At 44.7% G+C, this 13361-nt stretch overlaps 1 protein-coding gene across 1 annotated transcript in view; it reads right to left on the bottom strand.

The window, feature by feature from the left end:
• KCNH8 (potassium voltage-gated channel subfamily H member 8) overlaps positions 1-13361 on the bottom strand; it is a 988350-nt gene that overhangs the window by 230555 nt on the left and 744434 nt on the right. Inside the window, exon 12 of the mRNA XM_029589277.1 lies at positions 4964-5002. Coding sequence (XP_029445137.1) covers positions 4964-5002 — 39 coding nt within the window. The remainder of the gene's footprint in view (positions 1-4963; positions 5003-13361) is intronic.

Genomic DNA, 13361 nt, shown 5'->3' with positions numbered 1-13361 from the left:
TCTTTGGAATTAGAAAATAGCGGGAGTAGAATCCTCTGCCCTGCTGAGGTCGGGGAACAGGTTCCACAGCCCTGGCTCTCAGGAAGGTGGATAATTCTGTTTCTAGAAAAGTGGTATGATCTTTGGGTACCTAGAAGGAGTTTGGTGGGGAATCTTTGGGTACTGTGAGAAAATCCAGATGGTAACCTTGTGTTATAATGGATAGTACCCATTGATCCATAGTAATTTTTGGCCAATTATAGATTGTGCATCTATAAGAAAAAGCTTTTCAAAAGTTGGTGGTGGCTGGCTGGTCCATGGCCCTTGCTGGCTGGTCCCTGGGCATTGAGTCTGGCCCCTGGGGCATCCTGGCTTTTGCCTGGGCATCCTGGCTAGGACAGGTATTTTGTTGGGCGAGAGCTGTGGAAACAAAACATAATACATAAGTACCAATGGGAGTAAGTACCCTTTTTTCTTTTGGCATCAGAGGTACACTTTGCTTCTTTGCATTGTGAGCATCTGATGCCAAATGATACATATACCTGTTGTTGCCTGCCCTTTTACAGGTGAGATGAACATACTGACTGCGGCTCTTGTGGTGTACAGCCACTCATCCATTCCCTTGAATACATATGGTCCCAGCCTTTGGATTAGGCAATTCTCCATTTCAGTGATGACTATGGGACATGGGGCTCCTTTTCCCGTCATTTGTCTGTGTTTGTTTTGGGCCGCAACCTTGGCTTTAAGCTGTGCCTTTATATCTCTGTACAGGTGGGTGACTTGCTCCCTCTTTTTGGTATGCCGCTGCACCTATTGATGTTCTGGGCTAGGCTTCTCTAGATCTGCACCTTGGCTGCCTTTGTTGTTTTAGCTGCCCGGGTGCCAAACAGTGTGGCACAGTTTTCCAGGACTCCTGCTATTACCATTTTGTTCTCCATGATGCTGAACTTAATGGCACGGAGACGAAGGTGTCCAACTGCCTGGCTGCCAGATGGGGTGAAACTTTCTCTTCCGGAGAGGTGTCCTTCCTATCCTCTCTCTCCATCCTGCTCAACTCTCCCCTCCCTTCCTCCCCTCCTGGCCCTGCCTTGCAAACTCCCTTACCCTCTGCCTATCTCTAGCCTGGCTTACTCCTCCCTCCATACTTGCCTACCTATCCCCCACCCGCCTCCTTCTATCCCTTCCATGAGGCCTTTCTCTGCTCCTGTCCCTACTCTGACTCCTACTCCTCCTTCTCCTAACATTCCTGCCCTCATCCTCCTGCCCTCATCCTCCTGCCTTTTCTCCTCCCTCCTTCTCCTCCTCTCCTCATGCCTCTCCTCTCCCCCACCTCTCATGCTCCATTCTCTCCACCTCTTTCACGCCTCCACACACCACTCACCACCTCCTCCACTCACCACCTCCTTTACTCCTCCACTCACTACCTCCTCCACTCACCACCTCCTCCATTCCTACACATACTACCTCCTCCACATAACACCTCCTCCACACCTTCACAGAAAAATACAAACGGACAAACTTCACAAACTTTCACACACACAAAGAGTCGCAAAAGACAAAGGTTAAGATTCACAAAAGGAAGCACAGAAAAGCACAAGACAACACACTCAGGGCTTGCTATTATAAACTCCTATCGCTGCCACAACAACTACCCTCCTCTCCTCTAAAACTCACTTCAACACCCCCTTCAAAGAGACAGCTGCAGGAAAGCTGTATATACAACCTGCAAAAATAATGTGCTGCGTGATGACACAACGCAGGACCCGGCGATGTAGCGCTGCGTGCATTACCATTGCGTCGCGTGCAATATTTCGCTGTGCGCGATTAAATTTTGCCACGTGTGTTATTTAGCTATAGGCATCACATTATTCTAACCACATCCCTTTTTTATCACGGGTGCTATTTTTGCTATATTTATAGCATTTTGATGAATCTAGGCCTTATTTTCTTTCGATTTGTTTTATGTTATTCTTGAATTCGCCTTGAATTTTAGACATGTGCAGAATATAAATTGTTGAAATAATCATAATAATAGTTAATTGTCAGCCCTCTCCCCTCTTTTTTCTGCTTTAGGAGGTTTCAGACAATAGTTCACAACAGTGAGAGGGGCTGCATTGGCACTGAGCACCCTATGAATTAAAGCACAATAAATTGGCTTTTTCTGTGGAACATACAAAGTTAGAAACATAGAATCTATTGGGCCCCTCCATTCTGCCCAACTACACCTGCCGCTTAGCTGTGCAATAATTTCCTCTCCCTCTGAGATCATCTGCAATCATCCCGTACTTTCTTCTAATTCAGCACTATCCTCATCATCAACACCTCCACTGGGAGGCTTGGAACACTGGGAGTGTTCACTGCACTCTCTATAAATAAATATTTCCTTAAATTACTTCTGATTCTGTCCCTTTTTACCCTCAATCTTTTTGCCAAAAGAGATCTGTGCATTTAATCATGTGCATTTAATCCTTGGAAATATTTAAATACATTTCTCTACCATATCTCCTCTTTCCCTCCTTTCTTCCATGTGATACATGTTTAGATCTTTTAAGTTTGTCCCTATATGTTTTAAGATAAAGACCTTTGACCATTTTAGTAGCTGCCCTCTGGATGACTCCAAATCTGGTTTTATCCTTCTGAAGGTTCAGACTCCAGAATTGTACAAGTAATCCAAATGAGGTCTCATCAGAAATGGCCGTATGGCCGGCGCCATTTTGCAATACGGCAACACGATTCGAGTGCAGGAGGTCGTTCCCGGACCCCCGCTGGACTTTTGGCAAGTCTTGTGGGGGTCAGGAGGCCCCCCCAAGCTGGCCAAAAGTCCCTGGGGGTCCAGCGGGGGTCCGGGAGCGATTTCCTATGCTCGTGACGTCGGGGTACAGGAACGCACCCGTGGCCCGAGAGTGGAAGATCACACCGGGACCCCCCCCACTGGACCCCAGTTAATTTAAGACATTTTGGGGGGGTTCGGGAGGGTGGGGGATTTATTTTAAAGGGTCGGGGTGGGTTTTAGGGTTGTTTTAGTGTGCTGGTTTTCCCGCCCTCCCCCGATTTACAATTTACACGATATTTAAAAAAACAAAACCGCGACGATCCGATTCCCTCCCCCCCCAGCCAAAATCGATCTCTAGTTTTTACTGTTGTCAGTTTTACTATGAATACCTCTGACTGTGTCTGTAACACCCCCACTAACCCCAACTCACCTTCTGAAAACCCACCCCAATTCAATGTGACCCTTTACAGTAGTACCTATATATAGAGTATCAGACTGACCCTCTACAGAGGCACTCTCTCTCTCCCCCCCCCCCCCTCCCCAAGCACAGGATATGTGCATAAAGGCTGTAGAGAAAACTATTTTAAATACTACACACGTACTTTATAAAATAAGGCATATTTTTGCTCACACATTTATGGGCACACACACATTCCTTTTAAAATTTACCAGTTTGGTTTCTAAAACTGAAATGCATGAAACTTCATTTTTTAGCAATAGCTACCAGACTTTAGGCCATTCATCAAACTTCACTAAATCTCTTCTCATGTGTTGCACACCTTCTAGGGTGTCTACCCTGTTGCAGATTTTGAACCCATCTGCAAAATGTTAAAGTTTAACCAATAGCCCTTCCACAATATTGCTTACAAAAATGTTGAATAGAACTGGGCTGAGGACCGGTCCCTGCAGCACAGCACTAGTAACCCCTCTTTTCTCAGAATGACCTCCATTTACCACTATACTTTGTCACCTCCAACTCAAAACAAATTTCTAACCCATTAATTTACCCACATTTGTTTAAATCAATGCAGATTATAGCCTTTCAATATTTGCAACATTAAAGCTAGTATACTATATAGTAAGAACATTTTAGAGCTGCTGTGATCTCTATCATTAGCTCTGTGTCTCTTGTCTTCACCCTGATGCTTTATCCCCCCATCCTCTTTCTCTCCTAATTCTCTTTCCCTTCCTCCCCTCTGATCCAAAGTTCTTTGGGCCTCTTTTCCCTCTTTCCCTTGCTCTCCCCTTTCTGATGGCAGGAAGAATGTGGAACATCATACCTGCCTTCTGCTTGTTACCACTTCTACCATGTTGTTCTCTGCTTTATGACTTGGACAGTGCTCCATAGATCTTGGGGCATCATGCTGCTCAAATCATGAAGCAGAGGACAGTGCAGTAGAAGCAGTAGCTGGCTCTACTCTACTTCTTACAGTTAGGGAGTGGCAAGAAGAATTTTCTCTGCAAGTCATCTTGCCCACATTCACCAGAAAGATGTTAGTGCCACCTCTACCATACAAGCTTGGTACAATAAGGCTTGCTAGCCTCCTCTAGCATTATGTTTTCCTTAGAATTGATACCACAGAAATTACTGTGCTAGGTAACATGAATGTATACCTAAACAAACATTCCTTACATGTTTAAACCCTAACTATTCTTCATTTGATGGGCATTTACATATTTGAATATGTGACTGAAGTCAAGATCATCATAGTGTTGTGAGTTTGCTCCTCTTCTTTCTCCTTTCCCTCTTCCCTTTTCCTTGTTTTCTTAAATATATTATTAATATTTATTTTTTTAATGGGTAATAGTTAAATTAATGTAAAATGGAAATGTTCATGTTATTTTTTGAGTTCTTGTTATATTTCATAGGGAGGATAACTTTCAAACAAGCATATGCACGCCTGTCCCCATGTATTTTACATTGTATGTGCAAATGTGCTTGCATGATGTAAAATATGTGCAAATCTAGCCTTAAACATTTGTATGTATTTAAAACATATGCGAAAAATTTTCCATGTATCTTTTGAATATGTGCTTGCATATTTTTGTGAATGGAAGCAGACATATATATGCGTTGTTTATAAAGATGGAATACATGAATATAGGCTACTTACAATGTCTACACTAATTTTTACACGCACAACATTTTGAAAATTCACTTATAATGATAAAATGTAATAAAAATGTATATATAAAAAAATCATACATTACCTGAGACAAAGTAGATTTGCTTGTTAGCTTTGACATTCTCTGAAAAAGGAACAAAGAAAAGAAAACACAATAAGCATTTCTAGTTTGATAAAACAAAAATTCTTACATTGCTTTCCCTTGTCTCATTTCCCCGAAACAATTTCTAAAGTCTCAGTTCTGATGCATGCTTCAAAGGGGTTGTTAGTGACAGAGAATGTATTTACTCAGATTGGTTATAATAGAAGATGGGTGTGCTTAATTACAGTGAGAATAAATGCATTGACATATTGATAATCATAATGTGAAAAGATGCCAGTAGCATCAAATTATAAAATACCCATTTAAAATCTCTTTTAAAATGTATATTCCAGACAAGATATGTAAGTTGCTCAGTGGATCAGTGGGTTTGTGTACATTAATGTTACCTATAAATGATTAGGTTTGACTCTTTATCCTGGAATTCTGGTTCCCCACATGTAAACAGGCTTTCTTGGATCTTTTTTAATTTATTATTTTAAGTGAATGCTGGCCATGGTTTTTGGCATCTATTAAATATATGACTTAATCAGTACTATTTTGATACTTCTTTAAAAAAGAACATTTTGGGAAGTTATAAACATATTGCTTGGAAGGCATTTTTCAAAGTCATTTACCCTGGGAAACCGAAATGTCTAATAATCACCCTCCTCTATCTGGGTAAAAGTATGCATAAGCTTCTATCGTTTGTGTATTTCAAACAGGTTAAAAAGAGGCAACTTTGGGGGAGTGTTTAGTAGGGATGTGAATCGTTTTTTGACGATTTAAAATATCGTCCGATATATTTTAAATCGTCAAAAATCGTTAGAGCCGCGATACAATAACAATTCCCCCGATTTATCGTCAAAAAATCGTAAATCGGGGGAAGGGGGAGAGCGAAAAAACCGGCACACTAAAAAAACCCTAAAACCCACCCCGACCCTTTAAAATAAATCCCCCACCCTCCCGAACCCCCCCAAAATGCCTTAAATTACCTGGGGTCCAGAGGAAGGGTCCCGCTGTGACCTTCCACTCTCGGACCTCCAGTGCTTGTAGAAATAGCGCCGGCGCTACCTTTGGTTTTTCCGTACGGAAAAACGATTCGCGGCAGGAGATCGCTCCCGGACCCCCGCTGGACCCCCAGGGACTTTTGGCCTGCTTGGGGGGCCTCCTGACCCCCACAAGACTTGCCAAAAGTCCAGCGGGGGTCCGGAACGACCTCCTGCAGTCGAATCGTGTTGTCTACGGCCGGCACCATTTTGCGCAAAATGGCGCCGGCCATAGACAACACGATTCGACTGCAGGAGGTCGTTCCGGACCCCCGCTGGACTTTTGGCAAGTCTTGTGGGGGTCAGGAGGCCCCCCCAAGCTATCCAAAAGTCCCTGGGGGTCCAGCGGGGGTCCGGGAGCGATCTCCTGCCGCGAATCGTTTTTCCGTACGGAAAAATGATTCGCATGCAGGAAGTCGTTCGGGAGTGATCTCCTGCCGTGAATCGTTTTTCCATACGGAAAAATGATTCGCGGCAGGAAGTCGTTCCCGGACCCCCGATGGACCCCCAGGGACTTTTGGCCAGCTTGGGGGGGCCTCCTGACCCCCAGAAGACTTGCCAAAAGTCCAGCGGGGGTCCGTAACGACCTCCTGCAGTCGAATCGTGTTGTCTATGGCCGGCGCCATTTTGCGTCGCCATTTTGCGCAAAATGACGCCGGCCGTAGACAACACGATTCGACTGCAGGAGGTCGTTCTGGACCCCCGCTGGACTTTTGGCAAGTCTTGTGGGGGTCAGGAGGCCCCCCAAGCTGGCCAAAAGTCCCTGGGGGTCCAGCGGGGGTCCGGGAGCGATCTCCTACACTCCTGACCTCGGGGGACAAAAAACAAAATGGCGCCGGCGCTACCTTTGACCTGTCATATGACAAGGCAAAGGTAGCGCCGGCGCCATTTCTACAAGCACCGGAGGTCCGAGAGTAAAAGATCACACCGGGACCCTTCCTCTGGACCCCAGGTAATTGAAGGCATTTTGGGGGGGGGTTCGGGAGGGTGGGGAATTTATTTTAAAGGGTCGGGGTGGGTTTTAGGGTTGTTTTAGTGTGCCGGTTTTCCCGCCCTCCCCCCCACTGGACTCCAGGTAATTTAAGGCATTTTGGGGGGGGGGGGGGGATTTATTTTAAAGGGTCGGGGTGGGTTTTAGGGATGTTTTAGTGTGCCGGTTTTCGATTTTCACGATTTTCACGATTTTTAAAAAACCCAAACGGCAACAATCTGATTCCCTCCCCCTCCCAGCTGAAATCGATCGTTAAGACGATTGATCACACGATTCACATCTCTAGTGTTTAGGTCTGGGCAATAAAATAGCCCATGCAGAGGAGATTTTCATTAGAGCACAAGCTCTTGACTTTTATCCCTCTCCTTGTAGCATTCACAAACAGCATACTTTATGCTACCTAATTTTCAAAGAGAAAGTACCAAGTTGTTTCTTTTTGAAAATTTGCTTCAAACTGCTCGCATTCTGTGCAACTTCATGGTCTATTTCAAATTCGCTTCCCCCTTTATAGTTGTAACAGTCTGAAAAAGAGAAGGTAAAAGCCAAACTCATAATTCAGTATTTTAGTGCCTAGGGAGTCAAATACAATCAACCAATTGAATGTAACACTGTCTCGTTACTGCTGCCAACGGAACACCTGCAAAAGAAGTGTTCATTTGAAGCCAGTGGCAAAAACCTCTTTAAACATAACAGCCTACACATTTTCATGTGGATTCAAACTGGACAAACATGCTTTATGAAACTTTCAGCACTGTTTTGTTTTCCATCTGAGCAAAAAAAGACTTCAGAGTGCTACGCCTGCACATCTGTCAGTGCGTGATTTAATCCAGTGATAGGGTTGACACACGTCGAGCAACTGTTTCCCAGTAGCAACAGATGGAACATTCAATAGAATCAGATATTAAAACAAAACAGAAAGCCCTAAGGCTTCTATAGCTTTTTTAGTTGGTACAGAAGACTGTTAAAGAAACTTGAAGAGCTGTTGCAGTGTAAGACAGAGGGACTTATTCAGTAATGATTTTTTTAAAAAGGACAGAGGGGCAAAAGTTATTTTTTGAATAAGGATCATAATGTAAATGCGGTAAACTGCTAAGTGAAATAAAAATATTTTTTTCAATGTCTTAATATTTACCACTCTATTCATTAGTATTTAATGGTTATAGGTATATCTACCCAACACAACACAACAGGGAATCAAATAACTAATAACACTTATTTGTTGTCACATGTACTGTATAAACATATTCTAGTTAATACATTTTATCATACCTATTATTTAATTTTAAAAACAGTAAACAATTTATTGTATTGCACTTTTCATCATACATAAATAAACTTTACATACACAGTCTTATAACAATATCATATCAGACAATACATATCACCATATACATATACCCTCACCTTCAAAATATGTATTATAATGAATTTACTGTACAGATTGTCCAAACATGCCCTCAATGATAACAACCCATACCCTCAACACTAACCAATATCACGTAATCACATTCACTCATCACTCATGCATCTAAAAATCCCACTCCCCATAAAATATAACACCACCCGCCCCGATGGTCTATGTATTAGGGATGTGAATCGTGTGCCCGATCATCTTAATGATCTGGTTCGGCTAGAGGGAGAAAAAAATCTGATCGGTGGTGATGTGAATCGGAATCGGTTCCGATTCACATCGTTAATTTTTTTTTAGTGAGGCCCGACCCTTTAAAATTGACCCCTTACCTTCCTTCACCCTCCCGAACCCCCCCAAAACTTTTTATGAGTACCTGGTGGTCCAGTGGGGGCGCGGGGACCGATCTCCCACTCTTGGGCAATCGGCGCCATTTTGGCTGCCACTCAAAAATGGCGCCGATGGCCCGATAAAAAAAAAAACCCACCCGACCCTTTAAAAATGACCCCTTAGCTTCCCCCACCCTCCCGAGCCCCCCAAAACATTTTAAAATTACCTGGTGGTCTAGTGGTGGTCCCGGGAGCGATCTCCCATTCTCGGGTCGTCGGCTGCCACTCATAAAGATGGCGCCGATGGCCCTTTGCCCTTACCATATGACAGGGTATCCGTGCCATTGGCCAGCCCCTGTCACATGGTAGGAGCACTGGATGGCCGGCGCCATCCTCCTCTGGAGGAGTCCGGTAGAATGGAGAGAAAGTTCAGGCGATAACCTTGAGAGATTATGGTGAGACCCACTGGTCTGAGGTGATTGTGTGTGGCATAATCGACCTCCCACTGGTATCTGAGGCAATGGAAACTGGCTGCTACTCTCTATGCAGGAGTCAAAAACCGGAAGCAAGGCCCGGCTGAGGAGCTGCTTGTGGCTTTTGTTTACGAGGTTGACAAGACTGGGCTTTTTGGAAAGGTCTCGTTGAACGAGTCCTAGACTGTGGTGGATAGGACTTCTTTGGACAGAAGAATGACTTTTTAGTATCCTTCCTGAAAGGCTGTTTGGAGGAATACTGAGAGGGCATCAGAGAGAGCTGGCGAAGGGTCTCATGATGTTCCTTGAGTTCCGCCACTGTCTGCTGAATCTGTTCCCCAAACAGATTGTCCCCTATGCAGGGCAGATCAGATAATCTCTCCTGTTCTTCAGGGCGCAAGTCTGAAGACTTAAGCCAGGCCCATCTTCTTGCTGAAATAGCAGTTGCAGATACCCTGGAAGCGGTGTCAAAGATATCGTAAGAAGATTTTATTTCATGCTTCCCTGTCTCAAACCCCTTGTGTACTAGGGTTAGAAGTTGTTCCTGGAATTGTTGAGGCAGGGACTCTGCAAAGTCCTGTACCTGCTTGAATAAAACCCTGTTGTACTGGGTAATATACAGCTGTTAGGAGGCGATCCGTGAGATAAACATCGATCCCTGGAAGACACGCCGGCCAATGGCATCCAGGAATTTTTGTTCCTTACCTAGGGGAAAGGAAGAGTGGGGTTTTGATCTTTTTGCCCTTTTTCGGGCAGATTCTACAACCACAGGTTTCTGGAAACCTGGGGCTGACTGGACCAAATAAGTGGTATCAGCTTTTCTGTTGACTGGAGCAACAGAACCAGGGTGTTCCCAGTTCTTTTTGAGTAGATCCAAAAGAACCTGGTGAATAGGGATGGAGGTTATTTCTTTGGGAGCATCCAGGAATTGTAACAGCTCCATCATTTGATGTCTGTCATCTTGTTCAGTCTGCAATTGGAAGGGAACCAATTCAGACATTTCCTTCACAAAATTTGTGAAGGAAAGGTCCTCTGGAGGAGAACGCTTCCTGCTTTCAGTAGGAGAAGGTGGCGATGGCAAGTCATCGGTGTCTTGAGAAGAATCATCAGTCCAGGTGTCATAGGGATCAGGACCTGCCCCTCTAGGAACCTGAGAAGGATAGGATGATGGTATTCTTGAAGGTCCCGGTCTAGGTTCCAAAGGCATCGAGGGAAGTACTGGAGGCACCGATGAAGGCATCGAGGGCACCGGTGCAGGCATCGAGGGCATCGATGGATGGATCGGTGGCGTTGATGGGCACGTCAATGGTTGAAGCATCGTAAGAACTCCCAATGGAGGAATGCGGAATGGTGTTTCCCCTCCCAATGGCAGAGTAAGCGGGGAGGGCAGCGGAGACATCAATGACCCAGGATCCATCGGTGGAAAAGCGGCTATAAGCGCTTCCATCTTCGAAAACAACGGTTCCAGTGCTGCCGGAATCGGATCGGTGGTCGGTTCCACAATCAGCACCGGTTTCGGTGTCGGAGGAACTTGGAGTCTGTGCATCGCCTTATCGATGGCCTCCTGAACCATCCGATCCAGTTCTTCACGGAGACCTGGAGCAAGCAGCCCCGGATCCGGAAGGGAAGGAGGCAGAGGCATATCTGGAGGGACCACCGTTAAAGGCGGAATCACGGCTCCCGATACCCGTCCGGGTGAGGGTTGCCTTGGTGACCCGGTCGCAGAAAGGGTCGGTGCATTTTCTGGATGGGGCTTTTTCGATGGCGGCTCGGACGATGGTGAGGTCGAAGATTTTCCTTCCTCAATGGTCTGAGATTTGCGGTGTCAGTGCCGATGTTTCTCTCTACGATCCCCTCGGTCCTGAGGGGGAGTAGAGGTAGTTGAAGGGTGAGAAGTCATCTATGCCGGACGGTCACCGGCCGGTGGCCGATACTGGTGCGAAGTGGACGATGCCAGTTCAGATGCCATCGATGCAATGGACGGCGGAGTTTGAGAACGGAAGAGAAGTTCCATTTTCTCCATTCTGGCCTTGCGACCTTTTGGTGTCATTAAGGCACATTTGGTGCAAGTCAGGATATCATACTCGCACCCGAGACATATTACACAGACTTTATGCGGGTCTGTAATGGACATAGTGTGAGTACAGTCCGGGCACCGACAGAGCCCCGACGCCATGGCCTTTGAAAAATTTAGCCGCGGTACGGTTGATGGCCAGTAGGCCGCAAGGACCAAACTCGACGGGAATCGATCGAAACCGGGTAAAAAACTTACCGGAGTACCGCGGAGTCAAAAATTCAAAGGAGGGACCCCTGTGGGGTATGAAAGTTTTTAGTAATTCCGTGAGGAAAATTCCTGTCAGGAATCTCTGTGGAGCTCCTTAACCCACGTGGCTACTACTGCACGGAAAAAATAAGACTGAATAGGGACCCCTGCTGGCTGCAGGTTTAGTGCCATGCTGGGCATGCCCAGTAGGTACCAGTCATAGTTCTAGAAACTTTGACAAAAGTGTTCTGTGATTGGGCTCCATCCTGTGATGTCACCCATATGTGAGGATACCATCCTGCTTGTCCTGTGAGAACTTGAAAAATAAAAGATAAATACATTTTAAAATGGTTTTTAGAGGTTGGGGAAGAGAGGGGAAGGGGAAGGGAGGTTAGGGTAGGGTAAGGAGTAGGAAAGTTCTCTCCCAGTCCGCTCCTAAATTGGAGCGGACTGGGAGAGAGAGGAGCGCCCAGTCCGCTCCTAAATTGGAGCGGACTGGGCGGGAACTGGGGAAGGCCCCGATGCGTCGCCATGTTATAAAATCGTGCATCCATGTGTGCATACCGGGTAGCATGTGCACATTTTTTAAAAATCTACCCCAAGTGAAAAATAATTTTCTCCTATTCGTTTTAAATGTGTTACTTGCTAACTTCATGACGTGCCCCCTAGTTCTTGTATTATCCAAAAGAGTAAATAACCATTTCACATTTACCCGTTCAAGTCCTTTGATGATTTGGTAGACCTCTATCATAATCCCCCCCCCCAGCCATCTCTTCTCTAAGCTCCCGAACCTCTTTAGCCTTTCCTCATAAGGGAGCCATTTCATGCCCTTTATCATTTTGGTCACCCTGCTCTGTACTATCTCCAGTGCAACTATATCGTTTTTGAGATGCAGTCATCAAAATTGCACATAGTATTCAAGGTGTGGTCTAACCATGGAGTGATACAGAGACATTATGACATCCTCCGTTTTATTTGCCGTTCCCTTCCTAATAATTCTTAAAATTCTGTTTGCTTTTTTGACTGCCACAGAACACTAAGCCAATAATTTCAATGTAATATCAACTATGACACACAGATCTATTAAAAAAATAGGGATGTACATCTGTTTGAAATGATATAGAAAATATCTATGACATTTCCTATTTTATTTCATTTCATTTTCAAAACAAAATAAAGAAAAACAAACAAAATTTAGCTTGTTTTCTTTCATTTAAGTTTGAAGACACAGCCATCATCACCTTGTAAAAAAAAAGCCACTGGGTCTGGGTCTCTTCTCATGTCCATCAAACCTGTTTAAATGAAAAGCCCCCTCTGGTTCCCAGGACTCAGCACCTTCCTTCACCTCTCTAACCTAGCTCTTACCCTACTGTGGGTCTTCCCAGGGCAGGGGTGATACTCAATTACTTTTGCCACGCAGCTCCGGATTTTCAATATGACTGCCAGTCAACCCAAGGCCAGCACCATTATGTTGTACAGTGCTGGGGAGGAGGACACTTTCCTTTCATTTTTTAAATGCAAGATTTTGCTACCCTGTCTCTGTTCTGCTACCTTGCCAGTGAAAAATTCTACTACCCTGTCTAGGTTAAATTTTTTACATACTTTTTCAGATAACTTATTGCCTGTTTTAATCCACTGAATCTAGCTGGACAGGGCATTACCTAGAAACTAAAATTAAGAATGAAGTGGAATCCTTGGCATTAAGAAACCTTTTTGCTGCTCTGACCTATACAAATGCTGACCTATGAACTCTGATGCAATATAGTTAATTTTCACAACCCTGCCCAGTTGCAGTCTGTGGATTCAGAAGCAATATAGTTGAATAGCATATCTTTCAAATGGTTTATGCAGAACTTTATAAAGTCTTTGATTTGATTGATTGCAACTTGGA

The sequence above is a fragment of the Rhinatrema bivittatum genome, chromosome 2, assembly GCF_901001135.1.
Source record: "Rhinatrema bivittatum chromosome 2, aRhiBiv1.1, whole genome shotgun sequence".
NCBI classification, from domain to species: domain Eukaryota; kingdom Metazoa; phylum Chordata; class Amphibia; order Gymnophiona; family Rhinatrematidae; genus Rhinatrema; species Rhinatrema bivittatum.
Note: the sequence above shows the minus strand (reverse complement) of the source record. Positions and strands in the feature narration are given on the sequence as shown.